Below are 26,818 nucleotides of genomic sequence, written 5' to 3' on the forward strand. Positions count from 1 at the left end.
GATTCATTGAGTGCACTGGACCGTGAACTTCCTAACCACATTAAAAATAAAAGTTGTCAAATAGCCCTATTTAACTGTTACTATACTAAATGCTAGTTGACTAAAAGATGTTCATGGACCAAAAATCAGTGCTTCATTGTTGTTTTTCTCTTTTGTTTCTGACAATGTAGTGTTTGATAGTCTTTTATATAAAAAGTGCAGTAGCCTCACTGTTGTGCTGCAGTCCTATAAATTAGGATATTATTTTTTGGAATCTCTTTATACCTAATGCCAGAAAGCTTCCATGGGAATATGAAATCCGTAAATTATGGGAATACTAGCTGGAATTTGGAAGATGGAGGGGGATATATATTTATTTACTTGCTGCATCCTACTCCTTCAGTGTGATGGTGCTGCAAGAGTTGATATTGATTTGATTTTTGCTATTAAAATTGGAGAAATACCTTCCACTTAAATATCAATAGACTCCTGCAAGAAAATTAGTGTTGCTTATAGATGGATGTAAGAGGCAGTACTGAATCATCTAAATTTAAATTTGGAGAGGGTGCCACCAACAGTCAGCCAAAGGAAGTGAAATGAAGTAAAGAGTAGTTGTGGATTGCTCTGAAATACCTCAAAAGTAAAAGTTATATACCCCAGCGTCTTTTTTCTTAGTATGAAATGGTAACTGTTTATATTTTTCCTTATAGGTGAAACAATTGCACAACTTACGGATGTAGCAAGCTTGGATCATCCGGAATCTGATAGCCACATAACAATCTTTACAGACAAAACAGGAGTGGTAAAAGCTGCAAGGCTGTTGCTTTCTTCAGTCACGAAAGTGCTGGTGTTAGCAGACAGAATTGTTATTAAGCAAATAATAACTTCCAGAAACAAGGTATTTGGATCTAATTTTTTGTTTTATTTACCTGATACCCGCAGCCAATGCAAAAGAGTGGTGCTACATGAAGTGGTATTTTCGTTGTATCTCTAGGGGAAGTACAAAATAAAGAGGTAAAAATGAATGTCTTACATTATGTCCACCTACCAAATATCTGAAATGGAATGACTATAAAGTCAAGAGGAATAAAATTTTCAGTGACTTGTTACATTTTATATGATCCATATTACACTATTGACTTAGCATGCTGGAGAAGAAATGAGTAAGTTTTTTGTGAGGTGGGAAGAGTGGCTGTAGTAAAAAGGCCAATAAAAGCCACTAAAAGACAGGATCTTTCTACTGTCAGGAACAAGACAAGGAAACCATTCAGCATGTATCTAAGGCAAAAAGCTGTGAGGAATGCTGATGAAAGTATGTGCTAGTGCAGTGAGCCTTACAGATTAAAAGGTTTTTGTGCAGTTTAGCTTATGGCTTGAAACTTAGTTGATTTAAATAGTGCATGAAGACCATTTAACTTCAAGTGTAATCTATTTCAAGTACTGCACTGTCTTGACTGCAGAATATCTCCCTCCCCCCTCAAAATGTACTAAGATAAAAATAGAAAAAAAAAAAAAAAAAGTTTGAAAAATGAGAGCTTCAGAAGGCAGCTTTTTTTTTTTTTCTTCCATTAGTTTTCAATTTGTAATCCAGAGCCTCTCTTTCTTCTTTTGACTCCTCATGCTTCATATCTCTCTTATTTTCTCCCAGTTTGCTTTCCAGACAGGCTGTTCTTTATTAAGCAGCTTTTAGATTCAAGGCACTTAACTGAGTCCCAAGATTTAGAAACCATGTTGCATGTATTACCTGCTTCAATCTGGCTCAGAGGCTTAACAACACTGATTTGCTGTCTTAGTGCTCTTTTCTTCTCCCAGTGGCTGGGGAAGGTGGCATTAGTTTCATCATATTTATTTCAAAAAAATGGTCTACTCTTGCAGCAGAAACCAGAGTGGTGCATTTGACAACTGCTGCTGCCTTTCTTGAGCTTTTCTTCTTTGTTTGCAGCCATTCAGACAATTAATGTCTGAGTATTATGGTGTTACAAGTGCAATAACCATAGGTACAGAAATGGATTTTAATTTGGAAAGTATTACAATATATAAAATGAAGTCTTATATTCCAAAGTGTGTCTTACTGTGATTGTTGTAGTCTTTGTGGCCTTTTGGATTTCACTGCATTCTCCTTTCTACACATATTACATGTGTTTGAGAATGTCTGCTTCTGTTTATGGAACCTGTAAAGCAATTCATGTATCTAGGACCAAGTCAAGCAAATGATAGTGTCTAATATAGGCACACTCTGCGAGAGTACACTGAAAAGTGTGTCAGGTAGTGGTATGATGGATGGCAAAGCAGTTCTCCCTTTAAGAAATACTGTGATAGAGGGATGATGTAGGCAGGGACTTGAGCAGTGCATACTCAGGGACAGTGTAGTATAATATGGCATAGAGGATAGAAAGGCAGAAGTGAGATCATCATTTATATCAAGTGTAAAAGATGCTGACTTTATGGATCATGTTACTTTTTCAGAACATCTCACCTGTATTTTCATCTTAGAGACCGAATGCCCAATGTTAAACTTTTAGTGCCACTTTTCTTGTAGCCTCTTTACGAATAGTTTCATTTTCATTGTAATGATCATCTTCCACATATGAATCAAGAGTAGTGACTCAACCAAGGGTGAAAGATAGAAAAAGGCCATAGTGGTAGGTTATCCAACTTCATAGACTGATGAAGTGATTGAGATCTCCTGGATTTGTGATCTACTGCAGAAAAGTAATCTCTGTTTGATGATCCTAATGATTCTGTTCCTGCCTCTGTATCCTCAGCACCCCTGTATTTTTAGATTTTGTACGTTTCCTAAGTCCGTGCCCACATCTTTCTTACCTTTCAAAATTTGTTTCATTCTCTATCATACTTAGTAGGTTTACATCTTGCTCCACTTACTGTCGTCTGGTTAGGAGACCAGAACAATGAATAGGGAACTGACAGATAGCGGGGGTGTTGCTATCCTGTGCAGACTGAACCAAAATATGGACGTGCCCTGAAGTGATGTCAGCCTAAAACGGCAGTCTGAAAAGTGACATTCATAGTGCAGCAGTAGCTGTGTAACACTAAGTTCTAAATTAGGTATTAATAGAAACTTAGTCTTTTCTATATATATTTTAACCTTGAATTTTAAAAATGTACATTTTAATTAGTGTCTGTGTGTTTCATGTTGAAAGCTTAAAATTTAAAAAAAAAAATGGAGACACCACAGATACTTTGCATTTTAGAAGCTTAATGAATAAACTTTAAATGATTTAGGGTTGTTTATACTGTTTCTGTAAGTAGTTCCTTAGAATGTCAGTTATGCTGGAATATCTAGAATCACTAGCTGTAATAGAAATGTGTGTGCTCTCACTGAAATTTTAACTTGATGAGATTTGTCATGACAGAAACACTTGCTCTAGGGTAACTGCAACAGAGGTTTCTTGCAATCAAGACCATTCTCATGAAGTACTCTATTTGCTTAAACCAAAAATGATTAAGCATAGTTACTCGTTTTTTTTTTTTTTTTTTTTTTTTTTTTTTCCATTCTTGGAAAAGAAAGTTGGATCTTAACTTGTATGTTTTCTCCTTTCCCCACATTATTTTCTACATCCTCACTTTAACATTTAACATGACAATAGCATTTTTGCTAAATATGGAAACTGAACCCTGTAATAATGTTTCTCTTGATACTGGGAAGATTGAAGAAAATGTTTTTGAGGGTTCAGAATAAGTGACTCATTTGACTGAAGCATGATTATTAATTTAGGCTTTGATATCCAGCTTTTGGGTTATTAATACTTCAATTGTAACGAAATATGTACATTTTAAGTAGCACAATTTAGAAATAAATAATAAAATTCCTAATTTAGTACTAATGTTTTTTTGTTTAGTATCTTGATAATCCGCAGTATTTTTCCCTTGTCTTTCAGGTTCTTGCAACAATGGAACAGCTAGAAAAAGTCAGTAGCTTTCAAGAATTTGTACAAATATTCAGCCAGTTTGGAAATGAAATGGTTGAGTTTGCCCATTTAACTGGAGACCGGCAAAATGTAAGTATTAATAAAAATGTATGAGAAATGTTATGAATATCACTTTTCACCTGCTTCACTAGAAGATTCATGTTCTTCTGTGATTACTAACTATGAAAAAGCAAAACAATGCTGATGTTCTGTCTCTGAAACCCAGATTTTTCTCCTTGCCCCACCCAAAGTACCTCCTTTGGTTTTAAAGCTTAGCCTGGGGTGTTTGCTGTGTCTATCTTCCAGAAGCCTAGATGCATGTCATCTGAGATGTGCTTTAGCTTCATTTGTTGTCCTTGGCTCTAGCATTTCTGGCTTGTTACTGTGGTAAAGAATCTGTCTGCTGTTACTTGACAGAAACAATTGATGTTTGCACATAATAAGAGGCTTTGAAAACAGAAGAACTGAAATCTTTACATCATATTAAAGCATCTGCTTATATATTTTTTATTTATTTTTTTAAATGCTGTTGAATATGCTTGATATGCTCACTTTACAGTGTGTAGGCTGCTGTGTGGTGCTGTTAGTTTTACTGGTAGGAAACATCCCTCAAGGTATTTTTATTTAATATAATTATAGTTAGTATGCCAGAAATTCTTGAGTCTGGTCAGATTTATTAGCATGTAATGCTAGAATTTCTGAAATTAGCTTTAAAAAACAAACAAAGAAAAAAGTTTTGTTGTTGTTGATTTAGAGTAAATCTAGGATTAATTCCATTCTGTAGGCTGGTCCCTTTTCAGCTAGTAACAACTTTGCCCATTCTACATTATGTATTTTGAGATGATTAATAAGAGTCTTAATGCAAAATGCAAATCATTATTTTTTGTAGAAACAGAATTATAAACAGCAAATGAATGCACTTAGGTTAGGAATTAAGTTTTCTAAACTTTGGTGTGATGAGGAGCTTAGAATTCCTAGTAGCAAGGAGATCTAAAAAGTTGCTAGTTCTAAGAAAAAATGTAATCAGCTTATAAAAAGTATTATACAACACATGGGTAGCTGGCATAGGAAAGAACTAGGCATGGTTTCATTGAAAGTTGCATTCAGATGCCCATTTATTAACACTCAAAAAACAGTTGGCTATCTTTGCTGTTGGAAAGATCCTAAGCTTCGCAAGTTCTTCCTCTTGTTAGGCCCTCTTACATGTTGAGGAACTAAATTTTGTCCTCTTTATCTCCCTCCCATCCTCAAACCAGTTTGGACTCTAATTTTTTCCCTTTTCTGAACCTTTCTGGAGGTATATTTTAGTTTTGCTGCTATATCCCTCTCCCAGGAGAGTTCTTGGAAAGTTCTTTTACTCAGTACTTTCTATACAGCTATTGTTTTTTAAGCCTGTTAAATTTTTAAACATTTTTATTAATTGGTTTATGGTAAATATAATATTCAAGCAGATAAAAAATACATTTTCTATTTCCTTCTCTCATTATAACAAAAATATGGTGTTTTCTGTCTCTGTCTTTCCCTCTCTTCCATTTCAGACAATATTTTTAGTCTTTTTTTTTTATTGCTTCCTTTCCTGTTTTATAAATAATGCTCTATGATAAGGATAAAGAAATTAGTGACAGTTTATGTAGTATTCTCTATCTCTGCAATCTTTCTTCCTTGAAATCTGAACTGAAAAGAACCAAGAATAAATGCATAAATTAAAATCCGTCTAAAAGGCAAGTTCTAGATCATAAGCTAGGCTCAAAATAGCTGTCGTCAGACGTCATAAAGACGCTTCTTCACAACACGTCCATCTTCAAGAGAGTTTCTATTTTCCAGTCTCATAACCAGTAAACAAAATATGCAATATACAAATCATTTTTCTTTTGGTGTTTAGGATTTGAAGGATGAGAAGAAAAAGGCTAGAATGGCAGCCTCTAGGGCTGTTCTTGAGAAGTGCACCATGATGCTCCTAACTGCTTCAAAGGTGAGTGAGTATTCACAGTCTCACAAAGTTTAGATAAATCACTGAGTATGGCATCTGGCAGGAGAGCAGACTGTTCTTTCTCAGGTGTACTTTAAACTTCATACTCAAAAGTATAAGAGTAAAAAACATGTAAAAGAATATCTTTATATTCTGAATAATTCTATGAATTCTGCTTAACACAATAGCACTTTAACAGAAAGAATTTGTTGTATTCTAACACATTCTTTAGACTTGTTTTAGCAGAAATCATTAACTTTGCTTTTTTTAAAAGACTTGTCTTAGGCATCCAGACTGTGAATCTGCTCGTATAAACAAAGATGGTGTTTTTCATCGGATGAGACTAGCTTTGGAACAGGTAATAGAAATTGTAACTGACTCTAGACCAAATGGAGAAAATGAAATGGCACCCATCAGTATATATTCTGGCATCAAAGAATTCAAGGTAAGAATAGAAAAAGTATTGTTTTATACAGCTTAAAAATTAACCCAAAACTAGAATCTTGATTTTTTTTTTATTTTATTTTCTTCAGTTACAAATGGCGGAGTTACATCTTTTTAGCAATGTAACTTAAATAAATGTCTCAAAATGTAAGAGAACCTGACAAAAGGTGATGATAAGTTCAATGATGTGGCCAAAATACACCTTTTGATATTTGCCATTTCCTCCTGGGTTAGAATACATTCGGAATTCAAATTTTTGTTGTTGATGTTTGTTTGTTTGTTTGTTTGTTTTGAGGTGATGCTTTTAATGTTGAATAAACCTAAGTATCAGGATATCAGAACTTCATTAAAATTGTTGTTGTTGAAGAATCTTTTCTCCATAATTGGTAATACTTTGAAAACTATGCCCACGGATACTCATCCAAATATTTAGAAGAGCATACTGTCATTCAAAGGAAATGTTATGAATTGAAGTTGTATCTTGTAGCTCTGTGTATTTTTTCTGGTAAAGGCTCATCTAAATTTCATATTCAGTTAAGAAGAGTTAACAAACAACTGTGTCTTATTTCTTCAGGGTCTATAAAGCACTTCGATTATTTTTTCCCCTCCCCTCTTCAGAATTTGGTTGGAATTTTTGAGAAGTACCCTCAAAGTATTCAATATACTATATGTAAATATTTAGAAAAATACTCAAAACTGATGATATGCATGTAGAAAATCTTCTAAAGATTAAACAAACAGAACACACAACTAGTTTTTAAAACTTACTGAACTGAAAAGCATCATATTGACTGCAGGACAACAATGCTGTTAGATCTGATGAGTGTTTGGGAATTTTGTTTAAAAACAAACAAACAAACAAAATACCCACCCTAAACTGGAGGTCTGATACAACACAGTTATTGGATTATATTGAAAATATGTGAATACTAAAAAGCACTGAGGAGAAAAATAAAATGTAAATTGATGCATCTGCTTTCCATCACAACAGTATAACCACATAAATTCTCTTTTCTTTTTTTTTTCTTTTCAGAATAAGGTGGAAGGTCTTCGTGAGAATCTTTATTTTCTCTCAAAAGAGAACCTTTCAACAATGCTGGAAGTTATCCTGGAACATACGGAGGACTTCACGGATTCTGCCTATACCAGTCATGAGCACAGAGAACACATTCTGGAGCTGTCTAAGCAGGCTAAAATGGAACTAGAGCAGCTGGTTTCAGTATGGATGCAAGCTGTAAGAGCTTTTTAGCAAAGTAAATCTTTTCACCTCTACTTTTGAAAGAACTTTTTAATGCCATGCTTCCTCTGGTTTAGGAAGAGATTATTGATTGCATCCCTCAGAGTAAGTTAGCTAATCAAGGAAGTCAGGGTTTGTTCTATGTTTCTGCAAGTTCAATACTGTCTTCCCTCTGTCCCAGTGATATTGCTTTACTGATTCATTAACACCTAAATTAGGCTACCCTGATGATAGCCTAATTTTCATGAAGCTGTAAGTGGAAACAAGAAGGCTAATAGAAATGTTAATTCACAGTCTTAAACAACTAGGTCTTTTGATGAGGTTCTTCAGAGACTTCAATTGTCTTAATCCCATGGCAGTGACCACCATTTATATTTCTGTTCTTCAACAGAATATTGGAAATATTTAAACTATTGAAAAGTGAAATATTCTAAAACTTGACTTTATTTATTTATTTTTTGTTTGTTTATTTTTCCCTGTGGAGAGAAAGGGTGATGAGAGAGAAAAAATGCTATGACTACACAGTATTTTTGTTCATCCTTTTTAAAAAGGTTCAGTGATGGTAATTTTGTTTTTTAGAGAAGAAGCACGTTAGGCTTCTCTCTGTCGTTTGTCATACGTTGTTCCTTGAAGACAGTAGAAAATACATGCAAAAGGGTGAGGAAAAGCAGAGACGGAAAATGCAGTTTCTATTCCTGGTACTGTCTTCCTTTCAATCTTGTTCCTAAGGAAATGTGTAACACAAAATCTTAATAGTCTGAAATATGGCAGATGTGTACTAGTATAGGATACATTTAATACTGAATGTATTACTTCTGAGAAGGCATTTTTCTTCCTTTTCTCCTCTTTGAATCAGATGTAGCCATCAGCTGTTCTTAATGCAGTAGTGCAGTTTGAAGAGCATATAAATCTTACTGATAATACAGAATGTTGTTATTAAAAAGAAGACACATCTAGAATGCTTATTGCATAGATTACAATAAGAAAATAAAACCGTTTAGCTTGGGTAGTTCTAAGCTGTATTACTGGTGGAAACTCATCACCTCTAGATGATTTACATGCTACATTTCAGGTGATAGAAATGAGAGCCTAGTACAAAACTATGCATATATATGATCCGTGAAAATATTTGAGTGTGCACGTGTGCTTATGCATTAAATATTTACATTAATTAATAATCCAGCCTAGCTATGAATGAGGACTCTGCAGTTAAAACAGTATCAGCTCACTGAAGCGGCTTTTCATTTTTAGCTCAGTAGCTTTGTCAGAGGGGGAATATTTTCTGAGGGACTTAATGGAATTCACATGGAATTGTTGATAATCAAAATACTTTCATGCCTTGGGATACATGAACTGGGGGATATGTAGAGCTCTTAGAGTGCCCAATTATCTCCATTTTCACTCATCGTACTTCCTTTCAGCAGGCAGAGTAACTGTGAGTCTTCAGTGAAGAGAGGATTTTAAAACAGAAGTGTCTTGTAATGTAGATCAATTTTAAATTATAGACTGGCATCACTGGCCTGCTTGTTTGTATTCTTCTGTGTGAATGCAAACTAGCTGGGACACACCAGAGAATCTAATGCTATTGATTGAAAGTTAAGTGTTTCTGAAATCCTTGCTGTATATGTTTGAGCTTGTAAAATTGGAAGGTAGTGTCCTGGTTTAGGTTTTCCCGTAAGCTTATTTGAACTGGAAAATTTTTTCAGATGTGTTTATTGAAAAAAAAAAAAAAAAAAAGTTGCACAAGAAAGAAACTAAACTAAATTAATACATAAAAGAATAAAAAAGGACACTGTAGTGAATATAAAATATTATGATCCTTGTGTTAACAAATGATTTTGTGATGTTACTTTTCTTTAAGTAATTTCTGTAAAAGTGCGTTATATTTGAGGGGCAGGTAGCTTTGAGACTTGGAACAGATAAGAATACATGAGGAAATGATGATACTAGTTTGGAGGATTTTTTTTTTCCTTTAAAATAATTGAGACATTTTGTGTCTGTGTTTATGTAAATTATACTCTGAGGGGCTAGCGGTTTTGCAGCTGTGGCCTTGTTGAAGGTCCCCACCTTGGATAATTGTTTCCAATATCTTATGGATATGGATGCAAACTCACTGCTATTTTTCCCATTGTATTTGTTTTGACATTTGTTTTGTTCATAGATGGGTATTTTTTTGCAGAAGTTGGAGCTCTGTCTTGAAGCTTACTCAACAAAATGTAGCTACCATAGTTTTTTAAATTAGACAATGATCTAAAGTCTTACAAGCATGCTGCCTTTTTTTAATTCAATATATATTTAATATAACTTTCTAGGTCACACTTTATTTGCGAAAGGTGTTTGTTGATATTAAATAGGAAAAAAAATGTTACTTTTCTGTATAAACATCCTGAAGTAGGTTTTGGGAAGCTTTAAATTTTAATGAAATGCTTTGCTGAAAAGAGGTCAGTGAGATTCAGAAATAAAATTTCTGTTGAACCAAAACAGTCAATTAGCTTTCATCACTATTAATTTTAGATTTGATTCAGCAATAAATACCTCTATAAAGGAATTCTTCAAGTAAAATCTACACAGGATATGCAAATGAAAACATTACATCTAGAACTAAATAACCATCTTCTAAAGAAATTTGAAGTAATGTGTGAAGGTGGTATTTACTGTGTGGATTTTTTTTTTGTGTGTGTGTATGTGCACATAATTTATTGTCTGCTTGCTTTCTTTGGCTTGTAGCAAAACCAGAAGACCAAGGATCTTATGGAAGACTTGGAAGTAGCCATTTTAAAAACATGCCAGTGCATGAATGAACTTAAAAGAGAGGTAAGTCCAGTTTAAACAAACAAAAACTGAAGAAAGCCTTGCATTTTTTACTTTTCAGATATAAAGTTGTAAAATAGGATCCTGGATCCGAAAACACTAGTATCTATTTATAGATAAGAATAGCCAAATCAGAATTACATAAGCGAGCTAATATGCAATCACCTTCTATTTCATTTCTTATAACTAATTAGAAATCTGTTGGTTTGCTGGCTCTGACAAGAATCAAATAAAAAGATGCTTGGTAGTAAGTACCATGTGTGTAATTGTTACTTTGAATGTAACGGCTAAATTTTGCTTGTGTATGCCTGCAAAGTACACATATATGGTATATTCTTAAATAAATAACATATTAGTTGTATATAACCTCCTTTATTGACTTCTAAAGCAGAAGTATATTATGACTATGCATTATAGTGAGGTATTTTTCTGGATAGTTGGCAGCTGTGTATGTGCTCGTTGTAATCATTCTTTTCCTAAATGCAAGCGTGCCAAATGATACCAATCTTTACATACAATATGAGATAGCTGCCTCATTTGGCACGTGGGATGGATTGCACTTATTGATCAGGGTCCCACCTTACCCCTCCCTCCCTTTCTCTTTATGGATAGCATTGGTGCCTTGTCTGTTCCACAGATTTGAGCCAAATAAAGAATTACCGGCTGTTGGCAGCTTCTGAAATATTTGAAAAGCATTCAAATATCTTTTTAAAGTCCTTCCTACTATTATTCCATTAAACAGATGGCAAAATGAACATTAAGGATAAGAAGGGTTTCTATACAAGCCTAAGGAGCAGTACAATGATGTTAGAGAGATGTTAGAGAGACTCAGCGAACTTGCTCAGACTGTGTTCCGAGCTGCTTTAAATGGAAATACTTGGCTAACAAACCGCTTTCAGCTGGTTTCGTTACCTCTCACATGCTAACTATGGCTGCTTAAAAATCATGCTGTGTATTTTTTAATAGAGGCAAAATGAGAAATTTGAACCTGTGGATTATAATAATTCCTGCAGCTGTCCTGAAGATTTGAACTGTGTTTCAAATCTATTTCAGGTACTGTTAAGCTCCTTGCACTTCTGCTGCTAGGCAGTGTGTTGGGCCCCCAGGAAATGGAGTATACATAATCTGTGCTCTTTGACTAATAGTTTTTTGCTTTGGTCATTGTTATGTAGTAAATCAGTAGCAGAGCTTTTCCAGAGTGACATTCCCCTGTAAGACTCTCCTTTCTGGGTGACATCGTTCCTGTACTGAATGAGAAGGAAGGATTCCCAGTCAAAATAGTATGAAACTATGTAATTAAAGAAATCATAAAGCTAAAGCAGCTGGCATATAGTATGTAGAAGAAATTACAAATATTGTGGATTTTTTTTAGCTCCATAAATGTAGTTCTTACCATACTGTCTTGCCCACAGACTTCTATTTGTGAAAACACCATGCAACAAATAGTACATACTCATTACACTTATGTTAAAGAACTTTTTCAGATGCCAATAAAAGAAAATTACCTCTGTAAACTAGCTAACAGAGGTGGCATAAAATATAAAATAGTGGGTTACCTATGCCCTGTGATTTAGTCCCACATTATGCAAGTGAAAGCGTATGAAGCTATTCTAGAAACTGTGGAACAATCTGAGTGGGTTTGAATTTTTAAACTAACAACCCTTAGTTTTGTATGCCTTGATTTTGTGACCTGTAAAGTACAAAAGCTTTCTTAGTGAGAGCTTTTTAAAATGTGCAAGATTAATGCTAATCAGTAGAAAAAAATTTAGAGTATTATGTTATTTATCTTGTTCCCTGTGCAGTGATTGGATTTGTATCTGATCCCAGAGTAGCCAGAGTGTTTGGTTGAGGACTGTCCTGCCAGTCTTTGACTTCTGGTGCCACCATGTATCAGTCAGTAAACAGGCTCTCTATTGATGAAATTAAATACTGTGACACTAATTTAAACGTTCTAATAGCCTGGGTTGCTGAGAACACAATACAACTTTGTTATAATAGCATTTCCCCACCTCTTGTCACTTTATGAAAGAAACTAGAGGTACATTCCTTCCCTGAGATCATTTTCCTGCTTAATGCTCTGAAAATTTCTTTTTTAGATCATGATGAAAAGAATCTCTAATGAGAAGGTAATCACAGTGTAGTCTATATATAAATGAGAATTGCCAGCTCCTACTTCAGCATTATAAGTTGCAGATATCCTTTCTTCAGAGCTCACTTCATATCAGAGATTAGCAGTTTGTGCTAATTTTTAATGGCATGCAAGCAACACCATATAAACAGTTCATAATACATTGTCATAGCATTATTTCTTCCTGTTAAAAAGTAGTAGAAGGTTTTAAGGAAACAATCCGGGTTTCTTGCGTTAAATTAAAAAAAAAAAAAAAAAAAAAAAAAAAAGGAAAGGAGAGAATCAAACATAACCTCTTAATTTTGGACTGCATAGGAAGTACTCAGGGGAGACCTGTCACACACTACAATTACCTTAAAGGAGGCTATAGCAAGGTGGGGATTGGTCTCTTCTCTGAAGCACCGAGTGGTAAGACAAGAAATGGCCTTAAGTCGTGTCAGGGCAGGTTTAGGTTATATATTAGGAGAAATTCCTCCACTGAAAGGGTTGTAAAGCATTGGAATGGACTGCCCAGGGAAGAAGCTGAGTCACCATTCCTGGAGATATTCAAAAAACTTGTAGACGTAGAGCTTAGGGATATGGTTTAATGACAGTGCTATGTTAAGGGTTGGACTAGATTTTCTTAGAGGTCTTTTCCAACCTAAATGATTCTATGATGCTGCATAGTACTACATAGGGGAAGGGAGGAAAACAGGTAGACTCCAAGGAGAAAAAATACATATTCTAGAAAACATCCTATTCTTTCCACAGCTAAGGCTCACTGGCATCACATTATCAAGGTCTTTGAATTCATAAGAACTTGAAAAATAACCTTCTTGAACAGCCAAGTGTGTTGTATATTCAATGCAATCCAGTAAAGTGAATATTACAAGACTCAACAATCACAAGAATGCTCTGCTATTTCTAAAACAGGATGCTGTGTTTGTTTTACTCATGTTTTTAAAACGGGGCTGGTTACAGGGCATAGGTAAAGCCAGTATGACTGACTAGTCACTAGAACTAGCAGCAGCTGTTGCTGATAGCTCTTGTCAAGCAGAGTCCTTAACAACACAATTTGAGCAGATCCATGAGTCTGAAAGTGTCCGGATTTAAGGATGCATTTCAAAGGGGAACTTTTCCTTACTTGTTGGGAATGTAGGGTGAGAATTTTTGAGACTGCTCAAAGATCTATCTCTGGCCTCAAGCTCCTTGCAGAAACGGAGGTTTTTACTTTTCTAAAGCTGTGTCACAAGCCAATTGATTATTTTCAAGCTTTTCTTTGCATCTCTGGCAATTCATTGTTGGAAATTTAATTTCTAATGCATTATAGATTCAGATGCTGCAGCTTTGTTCTGTTAATGTGTGTTCTTCATGGGAAGTAGATTGGTCACTGTGCCATGCTTATGCTGAACTTGGTGCCCCGTGAATTCAGGCACCTGTTTTTTTTCCAGCTGTAACATCATCAGAAAGCAGCTGTGTTATAATCTCATGTCCTGACTCTACCCAGCTGCTCTTTTGTTTCTCTTCATGTTTGGTTGGGTTATTTTTGAGAGTAGTGGATTATATATCTTTGTACTTTGAATAATAACTGAAGAATTAAAGCCCCAGGCTGTCTATGAGCTTTCATAGCAGTAAATTTTTTGCTTCTTGAAAAAATCACTTGATTATTAAGTTGATTCAGTTTGATACTGGGTGCATTTATTTCCTTCCAAGGTTTATCTCTCCTTTTTTTAATGCTATTCAAGGTCCACGGTGCAGCAACATCTCTGGCGGCAGATCTTCTAAAATACCATACAGATCATATGGTTCTCAAAGCATTAAAAATCACAGGAGTAGAAGGAAATCTAGAAGCTGTAGCAGAATATACTTGCAAGCTATCAGAGCAGAAAGAACAACTTGTCGAGGTGAGTTCATGGTTGCTTTGATTTTATAAGGCACATAGCAAATATGTGGCTGGATTTGTCTTAATCTATTTTTTTAGAAAGGCTATGGTCTGTTTTCTTTTCATTGTTGTTTATTATTATTATTTTCCTAGCATACTGTTGAATTTTGTGGTGTTCTTGGTATGGTCTGAGCCAGGTGTATAATTGTGGCATATGGCTGTTGTAAATGGGGTGTACATTGTACGGTCTTACCAATTCTCCTCCTGGGTCTGCACTTAAATTCATTGTTTGACTTGGTATTATCTGTATGCATGTTTTGGGGCTAAAGTATTCATGAAAAAGTAGGCTTCTAGATCCAAGTAGAGATTATAGCCTTTTCTTCAAACAGTGGGTATCCAGCAACAGCTGAACCCAAAGACTTATTTTAAGAATGCTGAGAACCTAAGGTTAAGTTTCTCAGTCCAATGAATTTCACTGTTTTGAAGATTTTTTTTTTGTCCGTTAGAGGATCACAGAAAATCTTTTATTCTTTGTGAACAACAGTGTTTACATACTGCAGGTATTATTGCATCCAAAGTTTTGTATTTCATTACTCATACATGTGAACAGGAGAGTAAGACCTATTTTTTTGTTGCTGTTCCTTTCAAAGGTCAGAAAGATTGCCTTTCTGCCTACCATATTTGTGATGTGTGGTGTTAAGTAGATGTCATGAGTTGCATGACGAAGCAAGTGGTTTGAGAGCAAGGCTTGCTAAGATAGTGTTGGAGCACTGAAGTAGACGGACTGAGGAAGACTTGAGCTTCTGGCTGCTCTTGGCTTGGACTGGCGCACGCTTCGTTGGGTTAGAAACTGGCTGGATAGCCGGGCCCAAAGAGTCGTGGTGAATGGAGCCAAGTCCAGTTGGAGGCCAGTCACTAGTGGCGTCCCCCAGGGCTCGGTGCTGGGGCCGGTCCTCTTTAATATCTTCATCGATGATCTGGACGAGGGCATCGAGTGCACCCTCAGTAAGTTCGCAGATGACACCAAGTTAGGTGCGTGTGTCGATCTGCTTGAGGGTAGGAAAGCTCTGCAGGAGGATCTGGATAGGCTGCACCGATGGGCTGAGGTCAACTGCATGAAGTTCAACAAGGCCAAGTGCCGGGTCCTGCACCTGGGGCGCAATAACCCCAAGCAGAGCTACAGGCTGGGAGAGGAATGGTTGGAGAGCTGCCAGGCAGAGAAGGACCTGGGAGTGATGGTGGATAGTGGGCTGAATATGAGCTCAGGTGGCCAAGAAGGCCAACGGCATCCTGGCTTGTATTAGGAACAGCGTGACCAGCAGGGCTAGGGAGGTGATCGTCCCCCTGTACTCAGCTCTGGTGAGGCCACACCTCGAGTACTGTGTTCAGTTTTGGGCCCCTCGCTACAAGAAGGACATGGAGGTGCTTGAGCGGGTGCAGAGAAGGGCAACAAAGCTGGTGAGGGGCCTGGAGAACAAGTCCTACGAGGAGCGGCTGAGGGAGCTGGGCTTGTTCAGCCTGGAGAAGAGGAGGCTCAGGGGCGACCTTATCGCTCTTTTTAGGTACCTCAAGGGAGGCTGTAGTGAGGTGGGGGTTGGCCTGTTCTCCCACGTGCCTGGTGACAGGACGAGGGGGAATGGGTTTAAGTTGAGCCAGGGGAGTTTTAGGTTAGATGTTAGGAAGAACTTCTTCACTGAAAGGGTTGTGAGGCACTGGAACAGGCTGCCCAGGGAAGTGGTGGAGTCACCATCCCTGGAAGTCTTCAAAAGACGTTTAGATGTAGAGCTTAGGGATATGGTTTAGTGGAGGGCTGTTAGCGTTAGGTTGGAGGTTGGACTCGATGACCTTGAGGTCTCTTCCAACCTAGAAAATTCTGTGATTCTGTGATTCTGTGTGATTCTTGTGCCAGGAATATTTAGGACTGTTTCTGGAATTCTAGCATTTATGCAATTTTAGTGTGTTGAATTTTTCAGAATGCAAATTGTGGTATCTATTTAAATTGAACTTCCCAATTCCCTTATCTTTTTCCATAGTAAGCCAGAAAACCTTTTGAATAATTCCAACTATTTAAAAATAAAATAAGAGTGTGCATACATGGTTTTGCTTCACTTCTACAAATTCTGTAATGTACTATTGTCTTAAGGTTGAGCAGAAGTAACTGAACCAGCAGGAGATACAAAAAGATATGTATTATTTTGATCTGGAATGTGGTGACACTGGTAGCTATACCTGTGTGATATCTAGTACTCAATTTCTAAAAAATTCTGATTTAATATGGGGCTTGAGAATTCATCCCAGTATTGTGACTATGCAGAAGCAATGTGCTTGAACTTCAGGGACTAACAAATCAACTCTGGACGTTTATAATTTCAGTTTTAATGTCCCTTTTTTCTGTGACTCTTTTTTTTTTTTTTTTCAGTGTCTCTTTTAGTGAGACACTGATTTTTTTTCCAGGCATTATTGTGAGGTAAAAGAGTATTTATAGCTACACTGTTTCTGGTAATGGACAAGGTATAGTTAGTTTAGTGTGTGTTATCTCTGTTTTATAAATTCTGCTTCCAATCTGAAACCTTCAGTGTTCATCTTCAGCCTGAAGTTCACTTTTAATCTTACTACAAAAATATGGGTGCCTACCTTTTGCTTACTGTGGAAGTAAACGATATTTCTTCCCTATGTGAATATGACATTGTTTTGCTCAAAGATAATTCAGTCCTTTGGAGGATGAAAGCCTAAATTTTCCACATGGTTGATGGATTGCTGAATAAGCCTGTTCTGATGATGTCATTTATGCTACAAAATTTCTCCAGGTTCTGTAGATGTCTGATTACTTTCAGATTTATTAAGTCATAGGCATATTTATGTGTGAAATTGTTGCTGTTGGAATGATTTTTTTTTTTATATAATTTTCTTTCTCCTGGTGATTCTTCTACACCTTTCAAGGCAGGAGTTTTTTTCTTTATTGTAAATGCTCCCTGAGAAACACCAAGTTGTGCAGTCCCCAGTAAGTTTCTGACAGAACTGTCAGTAATTTTGTGTATGTGTGTGCCTTTTCTCATTACTAATGAAACCATATTTTTATCATTCTTTTCTCTTTAATATATATATATGTATATATTTAGATGTGTCGCTTGTTGAGGCATGTTTCTGGAACAGAGCCCCTTGAGATTACGTGCATACATGCAGAAGATACCTTTCAGGTCACTGGCCCACAGGTATGCTTAGCTTTTATCTAGCCACTTCAACTGGACATAAATAAAACTTACTTGCATGAGTTCTTTGGAAACCTCACATTAAACTGTTCAAAGCAGCTCCAAGAAAGAGTTACAGTTCAGTGTTGGGTGTTGGCTAAAATAATGCACAAGGAAGATAATCAAACCTGCAAGTGTCAGATGAATACACTATAAACATAAAATAGTAATGGTTTAAATTTTGTGGTTTGCCTGTGGAGGCATTTGTGAATTCATGTGCAACACTATTTACCAGGACGTCTTCCAATAGCAAATATTTTGTTCTCTGTCCAGATAATTTCTGCTGTAGAAACATTGGCATTGCATCCATCTAGCAAGATTGCAAAAGAAAATCTGGAGGTGTTCTGTGAGGCCTGGGAGTCTCAGCTGAGTGACATGTCTATGCTGTTGAGAGAAATCAATGACGTGTTTGAAGGAAGAAGAGGTAAGAATGCTATGTACAAATAGAAAAATTAAGTTTCTAAAACAAATGTAGTCTAAGAATTTTAGCTGTGATTTAAGAAATATTGCTTTCTTAAGACAAGAGCATAATACACTGTCCCATATCCCATACAGCAATGTGAAATCTGGGTGGTAATATGCAAATATCTTCTTCACTTTGTAAAGATGTTGAATTAGGGTATGTTTTTCAAGGAAAAACATAGCTGGAAATTTAAAGGCCTCGTTTGTGTAAAATTAAGAATGTTTAACTTCCTGCATGGTGATTACTTTCAGCAAAATTGAATGGAACTTTTCAAAGTACTCAGAAGTATTCGACACCGCTCTTTGCCAGTGGTGCACAAATATTAGTGATTTAAGGCTTTCATCCTACCTTTTGATTTGAATAGGACATGATAATTCATGACAATCAAGATATAAGTTGATTGTGTGGCATGTTTAATTCATTTCCTATATTCTGGATAATATATATACAAATATATTCTGTACTGTCAGCTTGCATTCTTGCATTGTATTTACTTCATAATGTAGTGAATGTAGTTGTTTGATTTTTAAACTGCTGTCCTTTCTGCTGGATGGAATCTCTGATGGATCTGCACAATCTTGGGATATTTTCTTTGGTTGGTAAGTTTATTGGTATTTGTACAACATGTAGACGAGAACGCTGGAATTTTACCAGACAGATCTGTGTTTACTTTAAAAACAAAACAAAACAAAAAATTTTTATTTTTTGTTTTTATTCAGTGTTGTTTTTTTCAAATTATGTGTTTATTGTAGCCTGATGTTATACTTCTTGCGGCTGTGTGTTTCAGTCTTTAAAGTATAATTGCATACAGATAGAATGTAATATATAATAATACTGAATGTCTTGTATTTCTAAGAATATTGCTCAGGTTAAAAAGTTCAGATTTAGGGACAGATACAGGGACTTCAACTTTTTGTACCTAAGATACAGAAAAAAGTAACTCTTTATTCAGGTTAGATGACACTTTATCAATGATAAAGTCCTTCATCTTGCTGTTAACATGAGACTATTTTTTCATTATTAGAGCTTATTTTGGGAGTTTAATTTTCCTTACTTGATTGAGTTTTCATGCAAGTACTTCTTTTCTGCCAATTTTGTTGTGAGGGCAGTAAACAAGCAACCACAGGACAGCGATAGCTTAAATTGTTGCTGCTGGTTGTTAGATGAATGTGTGTCTCTGCCTGAAGATTTGTAAAAGGAAAACATACAGTGAAATTCTGAGTGGGTTTACAATAATTGTGGGTAGCACACATTATTAGGAATGTGAGAAATATGTGATTGTTATCTTACTTGTTCTTCCACCTTAGTCTGGAATGCTATATAAAGATGTGTAGCAATCTATTAGATCAGAGATCCTATTTGTGGGCCTTTTAACCTTCAGTGTCTTTTTTTCTTTTGTTTTGAGAGCCAAGGACGTATTAACTTTCTCTAAACATAGCATTACATTTTACATAATACAATTAGAAACACAGTATTACTCTAATATTGATGTATGGCAATAAATTTGAAATTTGCAGAGCTGATTTTCAGTTGATTTTATTTTTTTTTCATATTCTTGCAATGGTCTAGCAGAGTTAAGTGATAACTTTTCCATATCTGTATGTGTGTGTGTCTATTTGTATAAATATTAATGTAGTTAAAGATATTAGGACAAGAACCATGCAGCCACAGCAAAGCATACACTTGGCTCTCAAAACAAATAGTTCTTGAAGCGTTATGGCATATTACCAGCATCTCCTTTAGTTAATAACTTTCTCTTCTCTTGTGCATGTTGTCAGCAGATAACAGGCATTTTCCTTAAATGGATGTTTTCCAATTTTGTTAAAGCATCATTTCACAAAGCTTCCCTAACATTGTTGCTTGAAGGAAAAAGAAGAGGATGGGTAGGTTGCTGAGCATGGAAAAGTGTATAGGGTTATGTGGGCCTGAGTGCAGCAAAGACGTTTTTTTCTGGTTGGTTAGGCAGATGAGTCTGCGTCAGTTCATGTTTCTTGTTTCCCCAGTCTTTCCTTCAGTATAAAGTGTTCTGATACTACCTTTGGTAAGATAATGAGCACACCTTCTATACTTTACATTTCCTTAGGTGCATTGTGTCTTGTATTGCCAAAAAGATGTTTAAGAAATCTTGTCTCCATTTTGCTTGTTGCATGGCCCAGCCTAGTAAGGGATTTCTCTCAGTGAATCTGGATGGTTTTATATGAACTGTCAGTTATCTCCCTGGAATTAATTTTGGTCTTCTATATCCACTGGTTTTCTACAAAATTTTCCTCCGTGTTGTGCCCATTTTTTTTTTCTTTGCTTGTTTTCTGTTGTTGGACTTCAGGGTGACTCTTGAAAGAAACAAAAATCCCACGCAAATTACTCTCACCTCTTTGCTTTCAAAAAATACCCTAAAGTTACCTCACCACTTTCAACATTTTTTCTTCTAGAAAACACTACAGATAACCCAATTAATAAATTAGACTAAAATATTTGTTTGCTAAGAGATTATAGAAGTTTTGTGAATGCCATTCTTGCTCCAAACACAATGGAGTTTCACAATATTTTATAAGATTTGACTTACTCTTCTTGTAACTCATGCTACTTGTCTTAATGTTGAGGTTGGTAAAAAGTACCTTTATTTTACACTACAATGTAACAAGTGCTTTATTCCTAGTAGAATTGTGATTGTGTGTTAACAAAAGATAGAACTACAGTAAGAAGGTGTATAAATATATTTTTTTCTCCTCCATTTAAAACTTGTATTTTTGTACCACTAATGTAAATGTTTGGCTCTGTAAGAGAGTACAGAATACCGCATAAGAGGCAAGAAACTGAATGGTGACTAAATGTGCTGGACACATCTAATAAAATAAGCATTTTTATGATTACGGGATGTTCTCATTGTTTAAACTTTTGTTTTTTATCAAGCAATTGCGTAACTCCTTATCCGGTGTTTCTTTCATACCTGAAAGCTAGGTATTTCTGATAACAAGGTTCAAAATTCATATGGATAGAGAGCAAAGTTTAGGTTGGAAATGAAGCCATGTTTTTATTCAGTTGACATGGAATCACACCAAAAATGCCTAAATAGATGTGGGCATGTTTTGAGGGGTAGGGAGGGAGGAGCGCTGCACTTTCAAGTACATTTTGAAAATCTCTCTGTGCTGTGTGGAACTGTCAAGTAAGGTAGAGCTGGACCTCCTTTGCTAATCCTAAAACTTCATATAATCCAACGGTGAGGAGACCTCTTCTGCATAGTGTTAGCCTTACCTAGTCTGAGCTAAGGGCAGCCTGAGTGATGGGCACCTCTACAGGGAGGATCACAAAAAACGAGTGATTCGGCTCATCCAGGGGAGGTGACTTTTCTCTCCACTGACTATGCAGAAAGCTGCATAGCTTTTTTTTTTTTTTTTTTTTTTTTTAAAAAAAAAAGGAAAACCACAATACAGAAAGCCCATTAGGGAAAACAAAGGCAGACTGGAATAAGTGAAAGGAAGATCATAATACAGCAGAAAGCCATTTAGTATTTTAGCCTAGATCTGACTTCCAAAATATGAAAATTAAACACCTGAAAAAACATGTATTCTGCTTATGAAATCAAACATACATTTTGTGCTTATAGTGTTGTAGATGTATTTTCTGATGAAGGAGGATTATCTCTGGCTTGAGTAGATCTGTGCTTCTAAAAGGAATGATATCTGTGGGTCCACTCAGAGTGGGGGTGGGTTTTAATTAACATTCCAAGAAATAGGCAGATCCTTCCTCTTTCTGAGTATGGTAAGTAATTCAGCCTTCCAAAGCCAAATAATGGGAATTGGTATACAAGCAAAAGCATTTTTTTAATTATTATTATATCTGTTTACCACTTCTTCCAGTGCAGTTGACATAATTCTGAACGCTCACCTCTTTTGCATTTGTCTTCTCAGTATGTATTTCGTTTCCATCTGTGTCAAAGCTTTCTGGGCTTTTGAACTCTTTCATTTTAACAGGGCGCATGTTTTTACATAGCGTTAAGGAGATTTTTTTATGCTATAGCATTTAGCTTTTGTTCTTGGTACTTCTTACATGATTTCTTGCATCCTGTTTAGCAGATGTTTTGACACAGGGGATGTGGTAAAGTGGTTCACATAATTTTTGTCAGTCTTTACTCGGAAATCTGGTGTGCTTGTATGTATGTGTAGGCAACTAATATCTAAATAACTGCATTCTTAGACAAATAGGCAACTTATGCCCTGATAGCTCACCCTTTTGTAAAACTGAGAGGTGATCATGGAAGAGTTCAATTTCCCATACTTATCAAGTGGGTTGTGGGATACTTGTCAATTTGCTGCAATTTGTTTTTTAAAAGTCCGTTGCCTAAACGTGGAGCTCATGATCTTTCTATGGTGTCAGGAGATAAAGAGCATCCTTTCAAAAAAAATCATAAATGCGTAACAGGGTTGTCCTCTGAGCATTCTAACGGGAATTTTTTTAGGAGTTGATACAAGAGGCTGAAATAACATTTTATTCCTGTTTTACTGTTGCTCATTGTTTGTCCAGTGCATTATCTCCATGCAAACATGTTACCGATATCCATTATCTCAGTCCTTTGTTTCTTCAGGACGCATGTATTTTTCACTAACTCTGAGGATTTTATTTATTTACTCGTTTTTATTTAGCAGACTTTCCTCTCCTGAATCTGTTGTAATAAATGTGAGTCTTTATTGATATTTAGATTGTCTGGCAACTGGAGCTCTAATAGTAGGCTATTAGTCCTGGCTTTGTTTCCACCTGCCAATAAATTCTTCTTAACCACTTTCAGTTAATACCTGAAAAGATTTTTTTTTCCCTCAATTTATTTTGCTTGGACTTGGAATAACTGAGAATCCTGGGGATATAAGAAATAATTCAATTCAGTAAGTGTGTAAAATGATACGTAATACTTTTCTTCATAAAATATAGAGCGCATGGGATACATATAGTACACTACAACATAGGGGTTTTATTATTGTTACTTAAAAAAAAAATCAGCAAAAACTCCACAGCTTTCTTATATCTCTCTCACTATTGTCTTTGCCTACTTCAAATTTTATACCATCCAAGGCCAAGAAAAGCCTTACATGTAACTACCACAGTATGTTCTGTATTTGGCAACAACACAAGTGCATGTAGTGGATAGCTACTAGTCACCAGAGAGAGTTTCTTACTTGGGAATGCACGCTGGGGACTAGAAATCTTAAGGAGTAAAGCTGTTCAGATACTTAAGTGCCAGTTACTGAGAGCTACAATCTAAACAGAAGTTCTTAGCTTGTCTCTTTCTGAAAACACAAGATAGAGTGCTGTTCCTCTTCAATATTCAAATTACAGGTAAGTAATTCACTTTTATATGTAGTAATGCAACTTGAGGAAGGACAAAGTAAGGCATGTGGTCTGATTATTAAGATCCGCATACAAATTTTGGTGTAAATGTGTGTTCTTCCTAGGAGAGAAGCGTGTCTACCTGTCACTGCCCAGACCAGGGGTAAGTTGCTCTTGGGACTGTTTTATACATGTTATACATTCTGTTAACTAATTGACTTCTTTCTGTATTGCATTTAATGAGGATATAGCGATGTCTTAGTAACACAGAATCACAGAATCATGTAGGTTGGAAGAGACCTCCAAGATCACCTAGTCCAACCTCTGACCTAACACTAACAAGTCCTCCACTAAACCATATCACTAAGCTCTAACATGCATCTTGACTGGATGACTGTCAGTAAAATACCAAACTTTGTACATTTACTAACTGAATGATAAACATATTACATGACTAGTTACCCTCGTTTTGAGTATGTTTTAATAACTAAAGTTGTAGGTGACCTTTAATTCCTGGTTTTTTAATGTAACATTTTGTACAACATACTTGACTCTTATGCTGTGTAATAATAAATGCCTGGTCACTATTAAAATAGTAAGAATACACTCAATGTACTGTAAAATAAGTCTTGGTACTCTGACTTTTTTTGGTGTTGATTACTGAGTTGGCCTATTTTGAGGAATTGGACATGATTAGGCATATCCTAGGCTCTTCAAGTAATGGGTTCTCATTTCCCTATTTGATCTTAACAATTTATAATGTAGTGACACCAAATGTCCACACTTAGCTGTGAGGTAATTGATACTCTTAGCTGACTAACTGATATTAATTACTTCGTTTCTAAGAGCATTTCTACATTAGGAAACCACCTAAACCTTGTAATAAGTCATTTAACTTGCTTGTTACATACAAATTTTTTCCACTGGGATGAGGAAGGGGAAGAACGATCTCAGAAGGTGTACAGTAAGTTCTGGGTTGTTTCTTTCTCTCCTTGCTTTCTCTCCTTAACCTGTAATGTTGAGGAATTTAAGTGTGAAATAGTCCCCATGTCTTCTGTTGTGCAATTCTTTGACTTGAAACACAGTATTATACTTCTGACCCTTAATGAAAAAGGGGTAAGAGAAAAGGTCATCCATTTTAAATCCAACCTGCAATTTAAATAGAATATAATTGTAGGCTGGGTGAGCATGGGTGATGTCGTGGAGTTAGATTTATGCAACTGTAATGTAGCAACGATTAAGGATTTGTTATATACTTTTAGAGCAGATAAAGTTATATTATGTGATTTTTATTAGCACTTGATCACTATCTACATGTTAGTCAATTAATAATGATCTAAAGAAATTTGCTACAATAGGAACAGTGGCATAGTTAAAGATTTGTTAATGGCAAGATTCACTCGAGGCTTACTTGCAGGGTCCTGAGGGGGAGCAGTGTTTCTAAATCCAGTTGTGTGCTTTCAAAATAACCTCCCTAGAGTGAATTACTCGCCCTTCTCCCTTGTCAGCATTTATCCGTGGATGAGTTTGTTCCTTGAGGAGTCAGCCCTGAGGCGCACTTCTCCTCAGGGTACCCTGAGAAGCATCCCAGCACTGGGGGAAACTAAGGGTGCATCCTGCTGTGGTCTTTGCCTTTATGTGTAGGCATCAGGTTGTGCAGCACCACTCCTTAACGCTTAGTTGTGTCCGTCTGTTAGTCGCACCACAGGGCCCCAGTGCAATCAGGGGGAGCCCTGACCATCCGAGGCCTCTATCATATAAACAGGCATTAAAGGGGTGAGGCAAGAAGTCAGGCTTCACCACACTCCATAGATAAGAGGAATTGTGTCAAGATGACCTCTCCTTTGGTTATGGAGAAGAAAGAGATGAGGCTTAGTATTTATTAGATAAAGTAGTAGATTTATAGGCAAGCTGAGGTTCCTTCATTACTGCCGACAAGAGATTTCATGGGGATGAGCTCTGCCTGGGGCCCCATTGCTGCCAACCTGCCCAGTTCAAGGACTGAACACATGGAGGCCTGCTGTGGCTCACAAACCTCAGCAAGACTTATGCCAAGCACAGGAGCAGAGCCCACTTGCCACAGGTGAATTTCACAGCTGTGGCATAAAAGACTGGCACTGGAAAACAGACGGGGTTGGTGATCTGGTAGGGTTTTTGTCCCTGTCAGTTTGTTCTGGTTTGACTAAGCTATATAGCTTCTGAGCTTCAGCCAACATCTGACTAAACATTTTAAGGCATACAAACCAATGTGTTTTAAAAATACGGATTTTTATTTATTTTATTTTTTTTTCCCAAGATTTAAACAGTTCTCCTTTGCTCTCTTCTGGAAGTTTGTCTTTTGAATTTTGCAGGGTGCATAGGTTTGGGGGAGCTGGTCTGCTGTCCATGGCTAATGCCAAAGCTGTTCCTTCCACAAAGCCACACTGTTCCTGTAGATCTAATTAGTTTACCTTTTTGTTCCTTTAATTGCAACAGAGCTGCTTGTTGGTATAAATGGCATCCTAGGTGTCCTAGGTGAGGACAGAGCAGTGGTGACAATTCATATGTGTGCTTAATGCACAGCTATGTTTTCCTCTGTAGCATCATGTCAAATCATGGTTTAAAAGTTGAGTGGTAACTGCTCATGTGATTTTATTTTACTTATTTTTTTACCAATTTTTTTATTCAAATAGTGTGAGTGTGGAGAAAACTACAAAGTTGACAAACATTTTGAAGTTTCTTTAGTTATTTGTGGATAGAGAAATACGTGCTGGTTTTCTTGAATACCTTTCACTCAGCAGCTTAAATTTTTGCAATATCTTGTAGCCCAAAGTTTGTACGTAAATAGGAATCTAGTTTGGCTTTGTATTTGTTTCTTCTTTTAAGACTCAGCTGTTCAAGAAATATTAGTTTTAAGGCAATATACACAGTGTAGTCAAACTTAAATGACAAGGAGCATCAATTCATACTATTTTATTTTTTTTCCTAAATCTTTTGCTGTGAGATCAGCTTGTCCTATCTCTAATACATAGGCAGAATTACAGTGTGTAGTCTGGGTAGACATTGATAAGATTCAAAATGTTTAAAAACTTGGGGATGGGAAAGAGAAATGACATGACAGCTAAACTCAGAGCTGCAAATTGCAGTAGGAAGCTAACAGTAGTGTTTTATTTTTACTCAGATTCCTCACGTCAGAGATGGAGACCACACCTGGAGCTTATTTATGATGCTATTCATAATGAGTAGTGCTCCTGCTCTTCACCCTCCGGCAGGGATTCCTTAGCTTAATTTGCCTGAGTATTCCCACTAATTAATAGCAGCTCTTTTTCGTTCCTCAGGCAAGGTTCTCAATCCTGCACTCTTTGTCATCCAACCTCCTCTAGTGGCTGACATTTACATCTCCAAGCTACAACACCAACTTTGTTCTTTTCATTTCCCTGCACTCCAGTGC

General features: G+C 36.3%; 1 protein-coding gene across 1 annotated transcript in view; it reads left to right on the forward strand.

The window, feature by feature from the left end:
* CTNNAL1 (catenin alpha like 1) overlaps window positions 1–26,818 on the forward strand; it is a 55,031-nt gene that overhangs the window by 21,100 nt on the left and 7,113 nt on the right. The window contains exons 3-12 of the mRNA XM_032181511.1: window positions 690–877; window positions 3,879–3,998; window positions 5,791–5,880; window positions 6,152–6,322; window positions 7,355–7,555; window positions 10,286–10,372; window positions 14,222–14,380; window positions 17,478–17,570; window positions 17,880–18,030; window positions 23,514–23,551. Coding sequence (XP_032037402.1) covers window positions 690–877; window positions 3,879–3,998; window positions 5,791–5,880; window positions 6,152–6,322; window positions 7,355–7,555; window positions 10,286–10,372; window positions 14,222–14,380; window positions 17,478–17,570; window positions 17,880–18,030; window positions 23,514–23,551 — 1,298 coding nt within the window. The remainder of the gene's footprint in view (window positions 1–689; window positions 878–3,878; window positions 3,999–5,790; window positions 5,881–6,151; window positions 6,323–7,354; window positions 7,556–10,285; window positions 10,373–14,221; window positions 14,381–17,477; window positions 17,571–17,879; window positions 18,031–23,513; window positions 23,552–26,818) is intronic.

Source organism: Aythya fuligula, chromosome 2 (genome assembly GCF_009819795.1).
Source record: "Aythya fuligula isolate bAytFul2 chromosome 2, bAytFul2.pri, whole genome shotgun sequence".
NCBI classification, from domain to species: domain Eukaryota; kingdom Metazoa; phylum Chordata; class Aves; order Anseriformes; family Anatidae; genus Aythya; species Aythya fuligula.